Raw genomic sequence first — 16,521 nt, 5'->3', positions numbered from 1 at the left:
AGGTGACTGACAGCTAGGCTGGAATGAATGGGAGAAACCTGCATAAAAGGCAAGGCTTGTTGGCTTGGAAGGGAAAGTCGACCACTGGAGAAAGGAATCTGAAGAAGAACTTGGACGAGACGCCTGCTGCAACTCCTGGACCATTGGTTTGCCCGGTGAAGCCCTGCTGCTGTGCTAAAGCTCCGTGAGCTGGAAGTAAAGCTTCTGTTAATTTCCCAGTTCTGTGGGACAAAAGTAAGTTCCCTGTTGGGGTACTCCCGTCCCCTGCACACTATCTATGGCTAGAGCAACCCAGTAGTTTTAGAGTAGTAGAGAAGTATTTCAATTCAGGTCACTGTTTACTCTGTAAGTCTATATCACAAATTAGACCATAAATACACCATTCTCAAAGTCTTTTTTCTTTTTTTCTCAAAGATGATTTATTCCAAACATATGTGCCCAACGCGTTTTGAGATCAGTTCTTTTCCTCAGGGGCTGAAAGTTCATTCAATTTTCATAAATCTACAAATATTCAAAAGGAAACATATATGCAAATCAGTAAGTGCAAATCAGAAAAAGTTTTTTTTGTGTAAAACATCTAAATAGTTTTTTTGTGCAGATGTCAAACTCAATAATCATCAGACTGAATAATGATTTGTGGTAATACACTCTAGAAAAACCTGATCAATTATCATGATGTGGCATATTTAGGAAAACAGGAACAATACATTGGTAATAATCCTAGATTCATGTTTTTAAATATGTACAATGATTCATAGATTGTGGGGGCGATATAAAAATCAAATGAAAAATAGAGAAAACATAAGCGTACCATATGCTGATCAATATGACTTTCTGAGTAGTTAAAGGGAAGTGAACCATGTGCTCACAGAGCGACTTCCAAGGTGTTAATAAGTATCAACCAAACCTAAGGAAATTGAAAATAATGTATGTGTAAAAGAGTGCCTCAGATTGGACAAGTAGCCTAGATAAAGAAACGGGAAGTAGAGGCACTTACTCAAGTATGGTCTGTGGCCCATCAGATTCAAGATAACTTATGATGTGGGCATATAAAGCGGCTGAAAACGTATGGCGAGAGCGTGTAGGCTGAAATCAATGTATCAAGTCGCACAGTGAAAAAGTCTGTGTGCCTATGATGAAGAAAGAAGATATAAAAGGGAATGTAGACACTGGCTAGAAGTATGCTGAGGAGTAGTGAGGATAGAGCCTAAGGATACTTACAATTGGAGCAGTAGATGCAGTAAGGAGCCGTTGAAGTCTTGCAATGTTCAGAGTTAGAAAACATGGCCGTATAAATATGCGTCATAAGCATGACGTCATCATGTTGCTAACGTGTGTGACGTCACGATTGTAAACAAGCTGAGTGTACCAGCTACGTGTAAAACATAATAACGTTGTGTAAACGGTTACTGTTACTGTTATATCAACAACTAGCAAGAGAAAAGAGGTTGTTAAGGTAGTGTCAGGATGCGGATAAATAGATACGAATTGTCTAGTCCTGTCAACCTTATAGAAACAAACACTGTAGAGTGCGAAAAACACCTGTTGTACGTGCGTGTTTAAAATAAATCATGATGGCTAAGGTAGAGAAAGGAGGATCTATATCTCGAGATAGTGAGGTAAAGTATGGAATAAATAAGTGGATGTCAAAAGGTACAGTGAGGTGTAAAAAAATTACTGCCTTATCCACAGTATAAGAGCATGCCGTAATGTGTCTCTAAGAGGTTTACATAAAAGAAAAATAAGTGTATGTGTTAACAAGAAGTCTGCTGTTATACAAATTTGGTGGAGGCATGAAACTCGCTAGTGGGGATAGTACACTTTGATGCATATGGTGTATAGCACAGACAGGCCCTGTGTCCTCAATATGGAGAGCACAACCTGATTAGGGCTAGACAATCCCAGTCAGTCACCACAAGGTAGGAATTATGATCCATAACGCAGGTTGATTCTAACTATTCAACATAGAATGTACGATATAGTTCGATTTATCCAATTAAAATTTAGACTCCACGGTAACCAAGTAAGGTGTAAACCTGTACATTTTTCAACAACATCTGTCAATTTTACCAATAAACATTATTCAGAGAAAGGATCCTAAATAAAATTCTTCATTGAGACCATGTGGTTGGACTGCGTCTAATTTGTGTATCCACCATAATTCTCTCTGGGCTAATTTCGTAGCAAAGTCCCCACCTCTAGGTAATGAGTGTACAGTTTCCAAAATTACCCATCGTAGTTGCGTGATGTTATGACCGTTTTCTTTGAAGTGTCTAAAGACTGGAGACCTTTCATTTTTGGTTCTGATGTTGGACTTGTGCTCCGTCCAACGTTCTTTTGCCTTTCTAATAGTTTTTCCAACGTAATATTTCTCGCATGGGCATCTGAGGGTGTATATGATGTTTTTACTATCACATGTAGCAAACTCATGAAGAAGGATTTTTTTGCCATTACTAGGATGGCGGACGTGATCTCCCTTGATGATATTGGAACAATGTTGGCACTGCAGACAAGGGTAAGTGCCCGGTTTTTGTTTTGTCAACGTAGTTTGACTCAAAGTTTTCTTCCTTTCTGCTTTGATGAGGCTGTCTCTAAAATTCCTCCCTCTTTTGTAGGCCAACATCGGGGGTTCTGGGAAGAGTCTGTTTAAATTCGAATCTGATTTTATGAGATCCCAATTTTTTGTGATGATCTTTTTGATCTGATAACTCTGGCTTGAGAAATTCATGGTATGAATGAGTCTGGTTGTGGATTTTTTAGGTTTTTCCTCAAGTAGTTGGGCTCTGGTAAATGAATCTGTCCGTACCACAGCTTTTTCCAAGGTTACATCTGGTAATCCTCTTTTTTTTTTTAACCTTTTCTTCATTTCGTCATATTCATCTTGAAGTCGTGTAGCATCAGATGTTGTCCTTTTAAGCCTTAGCATCTGGCTAAAAGGAAGGTTTTCCTTAAGATGGGTTGGATGAAAGCTTCCGAAGTGAAGTGTGCTATTGCAATCTGTTGGTTTCCTATAGATGCTGGTGTTTAGGATAAGTCCTGTTTTTTTAATATTGATGTCCAGGAAGTGTATGTCAGGTTGTCCTGTTTCAAGGGTAAAGGTGATTCTTTCATTACAGTTATTTAGATAGTCAAAAAATTGGTATAGTTCTTCAATAGTGCCATTCCATATCCCGAAGATATAGTCTATGAATCTCTTCCAAAAAAACAATTTTTGTCTTCCAGGGTTCTTTATTGAGTACATGTGTTGTTTCGAAGTGGAACATGAATATGTTCACATAAGCTGGAGCTACTGGTGAGCCCATTGATGTTCCTGCAGTTTGTAAGAAATATTTGCCGTTATATTGAAAATAGTTGTTAAAAAGAATGATGGTAATTAGTTCAAGGGCAAATGTCTTATGGATTGCAGTCTCCCTGTGTTTGAGAAGAAACCATTCTAAAGAGTCAATTCCTTGTTGATGAGGGATCGATGTATACAGACTATTGACGTCCAATGTAAATAGGATAACTGTGGGATCGGTGATTTGTATTTCCTCAAGTTGTTTCAAGAAATGGGATGTGTCTTTCAAATAAGTGGATGTTTGTTGGACCAGTGGTTGCAAGGCCTGGTTTAGGTAGACTGCTAAAGGGTGAAATACACTTTCTGTACCTGCCACAATGGGTCTGAATGGAGGGTTAATTTTGTTCTTGTGTATTTTTGGAAGAGCATAAAAGACGGGCGTGACCGGAAATTTTTTAATTAGGAAGTCGCTTGTCTTGTCAGATATCCAATGCATATCCGCAGCTTTTTCTATTGCTTGTTTGTTGGTTTCTTTGATCGCAAAAATCTGGTCTGTGTCTAGGGCAAGATATGTCCCTGGATCATTTAATAAGTTGCAACATCCCTCATTGTAGAACTCAGTGTCCATTAAGACAAGGGCACCACCCTTATCCGCTGGTTTCAGTGTGATAGTTGTGTCATCCGCTAGTTCTTTTATTAACTTCAATTGATGTTTTCTAATGTTAATGTTCTTGGGGGAGCTGTATTTGAGGCGTTTCAAGTCTTTAGATGTCTTTAAATGGAACAAATTGATGATAGGATGGTTTATCTGGGGGTGAAATGAGCTCTTGTTCTTTAATTCCAAGTAATCATGTGTTTTCTGTTGGTCCGTTGTTTCTGAAAGTGAATCAAAGAATACTTTGAGTTCCATTTTTTGTATCAATTTAAACAAGTTGACTTCTTCTTCAAAGTTTGAAGTATTAGTAGTAGGGATGAAGGATAACCCTAGGTTAAGGGTGTCCATTTGTGACGTAGTGAGTTGTTTAGAAGAGATATTTACAATAATGGAATCTAGTGTTTGTTTTTTTGTCTCGGTTTTCTTTTTCCCTCTTTGGGTTTTCCTCCTCCTAAAAAAACAGGTGCAGTTGTAATTGCAGCTGCTCTATTCAATTGTGTCGGTGTTTCTATTACTTCCTGAGGAGGGTGTGTTTGTGATGGATGCTGAGGAGGATGTGTTTGTGGTGTAGATGGAGTTTGATTCGGGGTCTCATGTTCACCGCTAGTCACGTCACTGCTATCACTGTTATTTGTAGGTCCAGATGGTCTAGGGGGTCTTGCGGGTCCTGGTCTTGGATTATTGTAGAATTCTTGCCACGTATATACGATGTCTCGTGCGTAGTCAAGCGTGTCTCTGTGGAATTTTCTAATTTTGCGTTGTTCGATATCGCGTTTATATCCTTCCAATTTATTGTTGGTATCTTCCAAAATGATTTTAAGGTCCTCCTCAGTTTTTAATTTGGAGAGTTGCTCAGTCAGATCCTCTATTTCTTGGTTGATGGAGGATAAAGATCCTGCTAGTTTTTCAATAGTTAAAAGTATAAGGCCCAATGAGCATTTATTTAGGATTTGTTCCCAACGTTTAACAAATGATTGATTGTGCAGAGACAATGTGGGACGAAGATAAACACGTAGGCCGTTAGGGATTTTTTTACTTTTAGAATATTGTGCTAAAGTTGTCGCATGTAGTTTCTGCGAAATTTCCCTTCAGATCAGTTTTTCAAGTTTAAAGATGAATCTCTCTGGATTGTCATCACCTGTTGTTTCTTTATCCGTATCCTTTATAAGGCCCAGAATACTATTGGCTTCTTCTTCGCTGAAGGCGAAGGTAGTTGCTCCTTTATCCGTTAATGTGTTGATTTTGGAAAAGGACATAATTTAGATGTGTGGGTGCAGGTGTGTATATATGCCAACCCCTGTGAGGGGGGGAAACTAAACAACCTATCAAATTTAGACACCATGCACTCCAAATATGTAGAACTACTTTATTAATAGGTAAAGTTGGTTGCCCATTCAATTCAAGTGTGTTTGAAACTGATTTAAGGTGCAGAGGAGAAAAGAAACAGCCCTGGCATATGGGTTGTCAATACAATAGGACAAAAGTAAGTTCCCTGTTGGGGAACTCCCATCCCCTGCACACTATCTATGGCTAGAGCAGCCCAGTAGTTTTAGAGTAGTAGAGATAAGTATTTCAATTCAGGTCACTGTTTACTCTGTAAGTCTATATCACAAATTAGACCATAAATCCACCATTCTCAGTCTTTTTTCTTTTTTTCTCAAAGATGATTTATTCCAAACAATTTCCCAGTTCTGGCCTGACACAGCCTGCCATGCAGGGATCATGCTTTCTTCTGCTAGAACACAATCTGGATATGGATGAGCATGGCAGGGCCTCATTGATAAAAGCAGTGTGATGTTGAAACGATGAAAATAGCATCAGGGCAGCACCCTTTTCAATGTAAAATATTCCCTTTTCAATGGGAACTTTTTGCAAGCAGCAGAGCAACACTGCTTTTCAATTTGCTTCTTTTGGTGCACACAAGAACACATACTGGCGGCCTTTCTCAGTGTGCTCTCTGTTCCAACTTGCCCAATAGTTGTTTGGCAAGATGGTGCTGCTATCATTTTTCTTTAGTGTAGCTGCAAAATGCAGTTTTGATGCGGGGCAATGGTGCTCCAAGGAGCCCGCACAGCCATCTTGCTGTTAACTGCAGACGTGCAGCTTGATCATGAATGGGAATTCTGCTGAGTGGGTCAATGTACCCCACAGTGAGATCTCTTGTTTTACTCTAATAATCTTTTTCTTTGACATATTCCTAAGTATTGCCCTAAATGCAACAGTGATATATTAATGTCCACAGTGGCTTAGCTATTTAAGTCACCTGAGGGTGTAGGAAGTGTCTGTCTGCCATCCCAAATGGTTATTTGCTGATTTAGGCAAACTCAGTATGTTGCATGTATTTGTGTGTTACTATTATATTTCCCCTTCTAAAGAAGGGTTACTCAAACTGACTGTGAAGCACATTAATAATTGTTTAGTCAAGAAACCTTGTGTGTAAGAGTTTATTTGAATACTTGTCACTGTGAATCTCTGTGTAACTCCCCTACAGCTCACATTGACCCCTCTTGAGATAAGCCTGGCTGCTCAACATGCTACCAACCTGTGTAGAACAGACTTATACAAAATGCTGGGTTCGTATTGCCAGGAGGTCAGGGTTGTTGTAGTGCACCCAAAGGGTAGTGCACACAATCTTGCCTAACAGAAGGTTTACAACATTTGTGAAGTAAAGACTTTGATTTCGATGCTGCAGGAGATGTGTTGTATGTCACGTTGTCCTCGGTCTTCTGTTTTCACAAAGTCTCTTTCAGTGGGTCTGCGGAAAGATTGCTCAGGAGCAACGCATTTGTCCTGGAAGCAAGACAATGCAGCACAACACAACACAGATTCGAATCCCGATCCCACACTTAGAATCCCTTCATTGGTATTAAGCGTGTTATAAAAGAACATTTATAATAATTAATATTCCTTGTGATGTGGCACTTTTCATAGACCACATTACACTGGGGTCCCTGCCAACATGACCTGCACATTCTACAGTGGGTGACATTCCAAAGGCCTATTTTTTCCAGTACAGGATCTGGGAGCTCTGCTTGCCCACCTTGGCTGTAGCTGCTGCAAACATTTTCCCTACTCTGCACTGCCATAAACATTTTGCATCCATCACTGCATTCGAAGACATGTACTTCTTTGCCAAGCTTTTATTTGGCTCAAATAGATTACTATGAAATGCTCGATTCAAATGGCACCAGCAGTGCCGGGGCTCACTGAGGGGCTTCTGCAGTGGAAGTCGGTCGCTACCGCAGCTAGGAGTGGGAGACTCCGCCTGGTGTACAGGGACTTGCGTTTCGTGTCTTATCTTGGCACTCCCTGTTCAAACACACACGTTTATGACATGTGTGGAGACAGGTGAAGGTGCAGCTTGTTTCCACATGGCAGCGTCGTATTCTGCTTAAAGGAAACGCTCAGATGCTGTAGTAACGTCTCGGAGGACTAGGACATTCTTTAAAAAATTCAAACTGTCTAACTGAAGCGTGATGCGTTGGGATGTTTTGCCGGAAAAAAAAGTGATTCTCGAAAGACGAGGACAATGTGCGCGCCCCCTGGAGCGTTTTTACTCTTGTGCCTTTTCTCTCTAATGCCTTTCGTGCATTAATATTTGAGATGGAAATTGGTTGCGATAGGTTTTCTGATTCGCCCCCAGCCCCCTGTTGGCCTCTTCCTCCCCTGGCGTCTGGAGTCCCGGGTGATGTGCTCTGGAAAGAGGGAGTCCACCTAGAGGGGGCCCTTGACGTGAGCACATCCTCTGTCAGGCTGCAGGCTGCAGCCGGCTCTGCTGCTGCAGAGCAATATTAGGACAGTGCCACACACAGCCCGCCAGGGTCCTGGCCGAGCCGCTACCAGCCGGGGCACGGAGGCGCAGAGCGGCGCGAGGAGGGGGCGGGGAAGCAGGGAGGTTATGCCGAACACCCTGCGCTGGGGAGAGCAACAGAGGGCTGGCTGTGTGCCAAGCTTCCATGGGTGTGCGCTGCCTCGGCTGCAGACACGTAAGCCTCGCGATGACAACAATTGCCAGGGAACCGAGGAGAGATTGAAAGGAGCGCCGGAGCACATCTGCGGCAACGCGGGGCTTCTGTGGAAAACGGTGATTTTTTGTTGATTTTTTTGATATTTTTTTTTTCTTTCCATTTTGCGTTTGGATGAATTTTCATTAGTTCTAACAGACCGTGCCTTCCAACGTCAACACATCGCCTGCAGCGGAGTGAATGGACGAACAGGTGATTTGGTTTCAATGGTCGCCTTATTATGAGGCTAATTTACAAGGACGATATTGCAAAGGATGACAGCTCGATCATTCCCGCCCGCTAATTGCGGGGACGCTGCCATGCCGGGCTCCCCGCTCCCCACTTCTGCTAGCGAGGGGGAATTATGAGCGATGCAGCCCGCCATGTCCAGGACCCCACCGGCTTCGTATGTTACCGTCGTTAACCAGGAACTTGGGTCCTGGAAGGAATGATTTACTCACACACCAGAGGAGATGAGTAATTAATATGTGCCTAAAAAAGAGGAAAAAGCACCATTCGTACCTAAAGTGTTGCATGGAGAATCTATACGAAGTTACGCGTTCTCTTGGGAGCCCGCCTGTAGCATGGATGGCAAAAAACGCAGGTTTGACTAGCCTTGTCCCACACTTCAAAGTGCTGCGCCTACAAAGGTGTTAACTTGAAATAAAAGCGTTTGGGGGTTCCGTCAAGGCGCCCATTGCCCTCCCTTTGGGGTGGGCTGGAGATGTGGGGTACTCTCTTCGTGTTGACGTACTGGGCCGGGCCGTGGATTACAAACTCAGGCATACATGGATGGACACATGCTTGAAACGCCCCACGAGTATTCCTTGCTTGCACCCTGGACAACGTGCCTGTGGAGGCCGCTGCTGCGGGCAGTAGCCCCCCGGGCATTTGAGCTGCCCTCGCGGCCTTGTGTGGGAGTCAGATGTGGCCGTCGTGGAGGCGGGCCTGTGAGGCGCTGCTGGCTCCGCTGACGCCGGAGGCGCCGTGAAGCATGATGCACGTGAATAATTTCCCCTTCAGGCGACACTCGTGGATCTGGTGAGTGATGGGCAACAACGCCCCCTCCTGCTGCCGTCGCCGCCTAACTCCAGGAATGCTTGTGTTGCAGGATGCCGTGACAGCTCCTCGCTGCCGGGGTTCCTCCAGCTCGCGCGCGCGTCTGTGTGCGTGTGTGTGTGTGGGCCAATAACATGCGACGAGCGCCACTGCAGTGGGGGACGCTGGGAACACCTGTCCACTTTAAACTGCAGTTTGCCACACCTGCATTTTTCCACAGCTCTGGTAAAAAAAAAATGGGGGGCAGCCAGGGGTTGCCACTCTGTTGATGCCATGGAAATAATTCTCACAGCAAACACAAGGCAGGTGAACGTAACCATGCATGTATACAAATGAAGTGTTAGCGGTTCCATAACAGTGTGTCGGCTGTATACAACATCCTAGGAAGATGAAACCTCCCTCTCTTTAGGATGCTAGCCCCCCTAAACTTTCTCCTGAGATACAACTCCCATATGGTTCCAGGATTTCAGCTCATATGATGGGTTTAGTTCAGTGCGTGCCCAAGTGTGACTGGTGTAATTATCAGCCCAAGTGAAGAGGAAGTAATGTTTGGCCTTCCCACGGCACCTGTCCCTCGACTTGCGTGGCGAACGCATAGGATTCTGGCGCCGCGCATTGCACTGCGCAAATTGGAATTCTCAGAGGAGCACTTCGGGACAGCCGATAATTAGTCCCCGTCAACACGTAAGAATGTACCATTATTCAACCGGCAGGGTGGATGTTTTTTTACTCCTTGGAGAATGAACATTTGTCGTTGAGTACCGCAAGCCGTTGGCAATGGTCCCCCCCCCCCACCGTAGAATGCCAGTGCCGGTCTGCAGAGCGGGGCCAGGCCCCCGTAGATTATAATGCCCCGCCGCGCTATCACTGCACTAATGAACTCATTACTTCATCAAGGCCGCGCGACGCCGAGCTCTCAGGCACCTCGCGCTGGGGGCGGTGCGGCTGCCAGAGCAATTAACTGCACTCATGGATAGACATGGCGCTCGTTATTTTACTTACATACAGGTTTTACGTTTTTCTTTTTGGACTTGAATGTGTTACGTGTACTACCATGACTACTGCCACAACGCTTACACTGTTTCCAGAAATGTACTATTGTCTCCTGCAGGGGTGTTGCTAGGTCTGGAAAACATCCAGGGCTACACTAATGTTGGGACTGTGGCGACTCAGGGCTAGCTAATCTTTTGGTTGGATCGCCTGAGCTTCTATCCGGGGCTACAACCTATAGCCCCCTCATCCCCACCCCCCAGCAACACCTCTGGTCTCCTGTATTTTCTGTGGAATGGATAGTAATGACCGCAGTCTTCACCCTGAGGCGGCACTCTAGCCTAGGCCCATTGCTAACTTCTTAGTTACATACATGTGCATTTTCATTTAGACTTAACGTGCCAACATCAAGACCCCACACCCGCTTCTTTTAGTCTTTCAGTTAGTTTAGTCCCCATAAATGCTATTCATTTCTCACAATGTAATAAGTGAGACCACAAAACACAATTCACATCCTTATGTGTTGATTAAAACACTATCCAAAATAGCATATTTTCACTTTTCTCTCACAAAGGGTGATCTTTTTACTCAAAATACGCCAGATAACTTCTCAGAGTTTTTATCTTGAAAATATCACCAGTGTGGTTATAGCCACTTATTGACCCGCACCTCGCATAGAATCAGATATAAACGTATTAAATAATCTCACCAGTGGCACTTGCAGGACTATTTGGGCGTTGACCAGTTTTTTTGTGTGCTCTTAGAAAGCTGACCAACCATTACAGAGATCGCTTTGCAAATGCAAGTCACATATTGCTTTACTGGTAGAGTTGAAGCTGATATTGTTTCTTTCCAGAGTAATGGGGTGAGGTTCACCGGAATGTCATTGAGTTTGGCGAAAAACCTTCCTAATATGTAATTCAGAAGATACCCTTCAGTTTGTGGTGTTAGGATCTCTCTCTCTCTCTCTCTCTCTGTGTCTCTCTCTCTCTCTCTCTCTCTCTCTCTCTGTCTCTCTCTCTCTCTCTCTTTTCTTTCTTTCTTTCTCTCTCTTTCTCTCTCTTTCTCTCTCTCTCTCTCTCTCTCTCTCTCTCTCTCTCTCACACACACTCTCTCGCTCTTCCCCTACTCTCAATTGGATTCTGCTCTGTAGAAGTACAAGGATGAGTAGGAGTAGAAATGCCCACAGCCCTCACACTTCTACAAACCAAAACACAACACAATCATAAAGCTAAGACAGGGAAAGTTAAGAGATATGCCTCCTTCACCCTTTCTGGTAACGAGGGCAGGCTATGTTCTTAAGGCGTGTGACTGTGATCCAGTAGTGACCCAAACAACACAGTAACACAGTCCAAAGTAAAGGGAATGTCCAGATTCTGTACAAATAGATATTCTTGAATTAAACACCATGTGCAATAGAACACATAGAAAAAGACTGTATACAAACTCATCCTAGTGGAAGAAATGAGAGTTGTAATAGACTGAGGAAAGTAGCACTCTGAGCATGGATCCATGAAGGAGAATGGGCAAATACCAACCACACAAAGGATATGTTTTGGGTGAAAGAAGGTGCTGAGATGACCTAACCAGTCTCTAGCGTCCAAGTGGATCAAGCGGTCAGTTCATGGTCAACAGTACCTGGTTTTGGTTCTTTGGTGGGTTGGTGATGTGGATCCCAGTGACACACGTTGATGCAAGCGGATAAAGCTCATATTGGGTACATTGGGTCTAGCAGGGGCAAATATGGTTGCTCTGTGCGTTTAAAGGGGGCACTTTCAGTGATGCAGGTCAGGGCATTCTCCAAGATCTCCTCTAGATTGGGCCAGGCTGAGCCAGGATTTAGCCGCATGTAGATGTCGATGTGTGACGCTCCCGCGGTTCGAGTTGGCGGACGGCAGTCAGCGAACTGTTGATCTGGGTGCTCCAAAGTGGGTGGCATTGAAGTGGTTTTTGAGGGCTAGTCATGTTGGCCTCTCCAGTGATTCACAGTGGGCGTTGAGCTGGTTGGAGGGAGGTGCAAGCAACATAGTATGGCTAGGAGGGGAAGCGCAAAGGCCAGTGTCTTCCTGCTCATTCAAGGTGCGGTGAACCTGGGGTGTCCGCTTCGGCTGCTCTACTCCTCTGGATGCTGTGAGTGGACTCAAGGACATGATGGTTCCATTTAGAGTCTGCTCTCCCAGCTTCAGGAGAATCCGGTGCAGAGTGGTAGATCCTGGTACACAACAAAGGTAATCGGAGATTGATCTCTCTTCTGCCTTGGAATGTTCCTTCACTTCATGCTGAGGGCATCATAAAATATGACTTTCTCAAAGGAGGGCCAGTGAGTTCTTCTCAGAAGTTGTTTCAGAGTGAATCTGAAGAATGGGTGTGCTCCTTTGCTTCATGGCCCCAGGACAACTGCCTATTGCCCCCACAAAGAGCTCAAAGAAGAGGCATGGCCATTGAGGTTACTGTCCTGCCATCTGTCGGTCTCAACCCGTCTGGCTAGAATACACATCACCTTCCATTGCAGAGCTGACTCACAGGGCTTGATACATATACAATATCAATTTGGAAGTAGCGGCCATGATCACAAGTAGCACCATGCACTGTGCCTAAACTCGGCCATAGCTTTAGTTTAAAGCTCATCCTGCCACCATCTTGAGTTAATAATGATCATAACAGCTTTGATGCAGGGTGAATGTCTTAAATGCCGCCCCGTACCACAGAGACTTGTCACTGTGAATCTCTGTGTAACTCCCCTACAGCTGTTCAAGTGGGAACATATGACCTTTGAACCTGCTCTGTGCCACTGGTAGGACAGCTGCTGCAGATCTGGCTGCGGATGCAGCAGGGCACAAGTTCACTATGCTTTTCTCATTCAGCTACGAAAGGGAAATCTGATCAGCAAATGACCCTTTCGGAGATGGAATTACTAGCATCATTTTATTTATTATTTGCACCCTTGCCGGATGGCAATTCCTCAAACTCTCACTCATTCTCACGCAAACACTTTCTCTCACTCTCTCTCCTCACACTTTATGCTTATCATCGTGCACCTACCTCTACCCCGGTTGGACCACTTACCGTCATTATCTCTCCATCCCATCTTCCGTGCCATATACTACACCATGGAGTAGCAGCTGTGTTTCATTCCATGGCAGTAATCAAAGGCCAAACAAGTATTTTTCACACACACCACAGGGCAACTAAACCCCTTGTCATAAACAACGCATATTAGCAGTGGAAAGGCGTTCTTTTGGATTTGTTCAGGTTGTTGCAAAACAGACAGTCACGCCGTGTAACAAATTCAAGCTCTAAGTACTTGCATACCTGATCAAGGGTTAGAACCTATGTAATTGTAAATGGAAGTCACATGCTCTAACCACTGAGCAATTATGGACCCCTGTGAAAACAGGAACAAGTTCCTACAAACACACCCAAATGTAAACAGTTCATACCAACAATAGGTAACTCAAACAATTCTTAACTGCATCCAACTACTAGCAGCTCATTTTCTCATCACACGCCTGAGGCTCGAACACACAACCTTACAGGTGAAAGACCCAAGGCCTAGTAACTGAGCCATTAAGCTCTCATGTTAACAACGTACATGTTAATGGAGAACACAGCGTATATGTCCCTCCCCTATCTCAGAGCTGAGTGGGAGTGGTGTGATTGCAGATACCGGAAAGCTGCATTCTCCTCTCACCCACCCTCCTCCCTAGGGGAACACGAAAAGCCATTCACCCCTAAGGGAAAGATATGCAGGAACACAGTTACTCACAAGCTCATCTTTTGTTCATAACAAGAGGGCAGGGTGAAAAATGCAGTTCATGCTGTTGGGGTGGTCAGGAAAGGTCCCCATTTAAAGAGGGGTTTATATTGCGTGCACCATATTTGTGACTGGGGGTGTGGCAAACTTAGTGAGAAGTTGCAATTTCCCAAAATATATTTATTGGTTTTAGTACAAACATTGCATCAGGTGTTAGCGAGTGCATAAAGAGCGCCGCGAGCAGCGACTTTGAGCTTCAAGATACAAGTAGTAAAACAGCAAAACAAAACAACAGTAATAACAGGTCAGGGGACAGGTCCGGGGGAAGGGCAAACGATTAATTTGGCCCTGGTGGGCTGTGATGGGTTACAAGTGGGCGGGAGGGGATCCATGAAAGTATATTAGGCGCTGGGTCATGAGTGGGTGGCAGCGAATGTCAGATTGTCCGGGGCTTGATGTATTATTCCTGGGTTTAATCACCAACGGGGTCTTGGGCCAGTATGGACCTCTGCTACTGCATTGACCCTTCTGTATTTATTAGGTGTTGTCCATCCAGCGCAAAGAGGGGGGTTGACGTGCCAACCCTGGGAAATTATTGGTGTAGTCCAAAAAGGGAGCCCATGTTAGGGAGAATTTGTCTCTGTTTCCGAATCGGAGGGCAGTTATCTTTTCAGCTGCAATTATGTCCCAACATTTTGCCCACCACATCTGTACTGCTGGGCCCTCTGGGTTTTTCCACAGCCTAGCTATGGAGATTTTCGCGGCCGTCAATAGGTGGGAGCATAACTCTGCTCTGTGCCCGGAGAGGGGGAATTGGCCCTCCCCGCTTGATCCCAATAAAGCGATGCCCGGGTCCCATGGGATGGAGAGACCTGTGATTTGCTTGATGTGATCCAGCACTGATTTCCAGAATTGGATAGATTTGGGACATGACCAAAACAGGTGGAAGAGTGTGCCTTTGTCTGGGCATCCTCTCCAGCAAGCCGGGGGGATCGAGGGGTTGCATTTATTTAGTGTCTCTGGGGTTCGATACCACCTGAAGCATACCTTGAATGCTCCCTCCTTGTTGGACACGCACTTCGAGCTTCTGTTTGCTCTTGTCCAGATGTGGTTCCACTCCTCCAGCTCGATTGGCCTCCCAATGTCATTTTCCCATTTCAGCATGTATGGTTCTTTGCGGGATGGGTCTGATCTGTCCAGGAGCTTGTAGAGGGTGGAGATTCTGCCCTTTGGAGGGGAGCCTGTGAGGGTGAGTTCCAGGGCTGTAAGGGCCCTAGTTCCGAGACGCTTCATCTCTCTGTTCGAAAGCCAGTGGCGGAGCTGGGTGTATCTGAATCTTTCGCTCTCCGGCACGTCGAACTTTGCCTTACAGGCCTGGAAGTCTAGAGGGCTTCCTTCCTCGTAAAAATCTTGTATCTTCTCCAGCCCTCCAGCTTTCCATCTCCTGAAGTTACTGGGGATGCAGCCTGGAGTGAATTCTGGGTTTCCCCAGACCGGGGTGAGTGGGCCCGTCGTGCCGCGGACACTCCATAGTCGCGCCGCTCTCCTCCAGCTTTTAACTGTGTTTTCGGTTGCCGACAGAAGACCCATTCCCTTGTTTGCGTTGGGGTCCTTCAGGTGTGGCAATGAGGATATAGGGACTGGGCTCCAGGCCTCCTCCAGCTCCAGCCAGCAGGGCTTGGAGGCGGCGGGGAGCCAGGCGAACGCCGGTGAGAGCTGAGCGGCCAGAGCATATCTTGCAACGTCGGGTGCTCCCAGTCCCCCTGTCTCCCGACCCCGGATCATGATCCTTCGTGGGATGCGCGGCTGTTTCCCTTCCCAGATAAAGCTCATGATGTTCTTTTGTAACTTCTGGATCTCTTGCTTCGGGATTGGAGTGGGTATGGCCGCACACTGGTACAGGAGTCTAGGTATGAGGTTCATCTTTACGGCCGTGGTTCTTCCCAACCAGGAGATCTCCTGTTTTTGCCAGCGTGAGAGATCGGAATTGAGCTCTTTCAGGAGTGCCGGGAAGTTGGCTTTGTATAGTCTGCTTAAAGCGGAGGGGAGCTGGACCCCTAGATACGGGAGGTTCTTTCTGGCCCAGGGGATCTGATATTCTCTCTCCAGGTCCGATAGTAGCTGGCTGGGAAGGTTGATGCTTAAAGCTGTGGACTTGGTGAGGTTGACCTTAAACCCCGAGGCTTCCCCGAAGTCTAGTAGTTCTTTCCACAGGGCTTTCATGGAGTCCCCTGGCTTGGTTAAGGTGAGGAGGACGTCGTCGGCGTACAGGGCGGCTTTATATGTTTGGGACTTGACCGCCAGACCCTGGATCCCTGCATTGTGGCAAACCCTGATCGCGAATGGCTCCATGGAGAGGGCGAAAACCAGGGGGGACAGGGGACATCCCTGCCTAGTGCCTCTTGAGATTTTGATCGGGTCGGACGTGGCTCCATTCATTCTGAGGCTGGTGGATGGGTGTTGGTAGTTTGCTAGTGTCCATTTTATGAAGTTTGGGCCAAAGCCAAAGTGTGTAAGTGAGTTTCGGATATAGCCCCAGTCAAGCATATCGAAGGCTTTATGTGCATCCAATGATAGTACCATCAATGCCTGCCCCCTTCTATTGGCTGATTCGATGACATTGATGGTTCTTCTTATATTATCTTGGGTGCAGCGGCCGGGTATGAATCCCGTCTGATCCGGGTGGATGATTGAGGAAAGCAGGGGAGCTAACCTATTCGCGAGGGATTTGGTGAAGATTTTTGCGTCATAGTTCAGAAGGGTGATAGGTCTGTAGGAGGCA

The 16,521-nt window shown here is 45.5% G+C and overlaps 1 protein-coding gene across 1 annotated transcript in view; it reads left to right on the top strand.

The window, feature by feature from the left end:
* The first annotated feature begins 7,765 nt into the window (after positions 1 to 7,765).
* Positions 7,766 to 16,521, top strand: part of PDE4D (phosphodiesterase 4D) — a 1,909,329-nt gene continuing 1,900,573 nt past the window's right edge. Inside the window, exon 1 of the mRNA XM_069627324.1 lies at positions 7,766 to 8,977. Coding sequence (XP_069483425.1) covers positions 8,931 to 8,977 — 47 coding nt within the window. The 5' untranslated portion in view covers positions 7,766 to 8,930. The remainder of the gene's footprint in view (positions 8,978 to 16,521) is intronic.

Source organism: Ambystoma mexicanum, chromosome 6p (assembly GCF_040938575.1).
Source record: "Ambystoma mexicanum isolate Mex_15411 chromosome 6p, UKY_AmexF1_1, whole genome shotgun sequence".
Taxonomy (NCBI): domain Eukaryota; kingdom Metazoa; phylum Chordata; class Amphibia; order Caudata; family Ambystomatidae; genus Ambystoma; species Ambystoma mexicanum.
The sequence above is the reverse complement of the archived record's forward strand: the minus strand, read 5'-3'. Positions and strand labels throughout refer to the sequence as shown.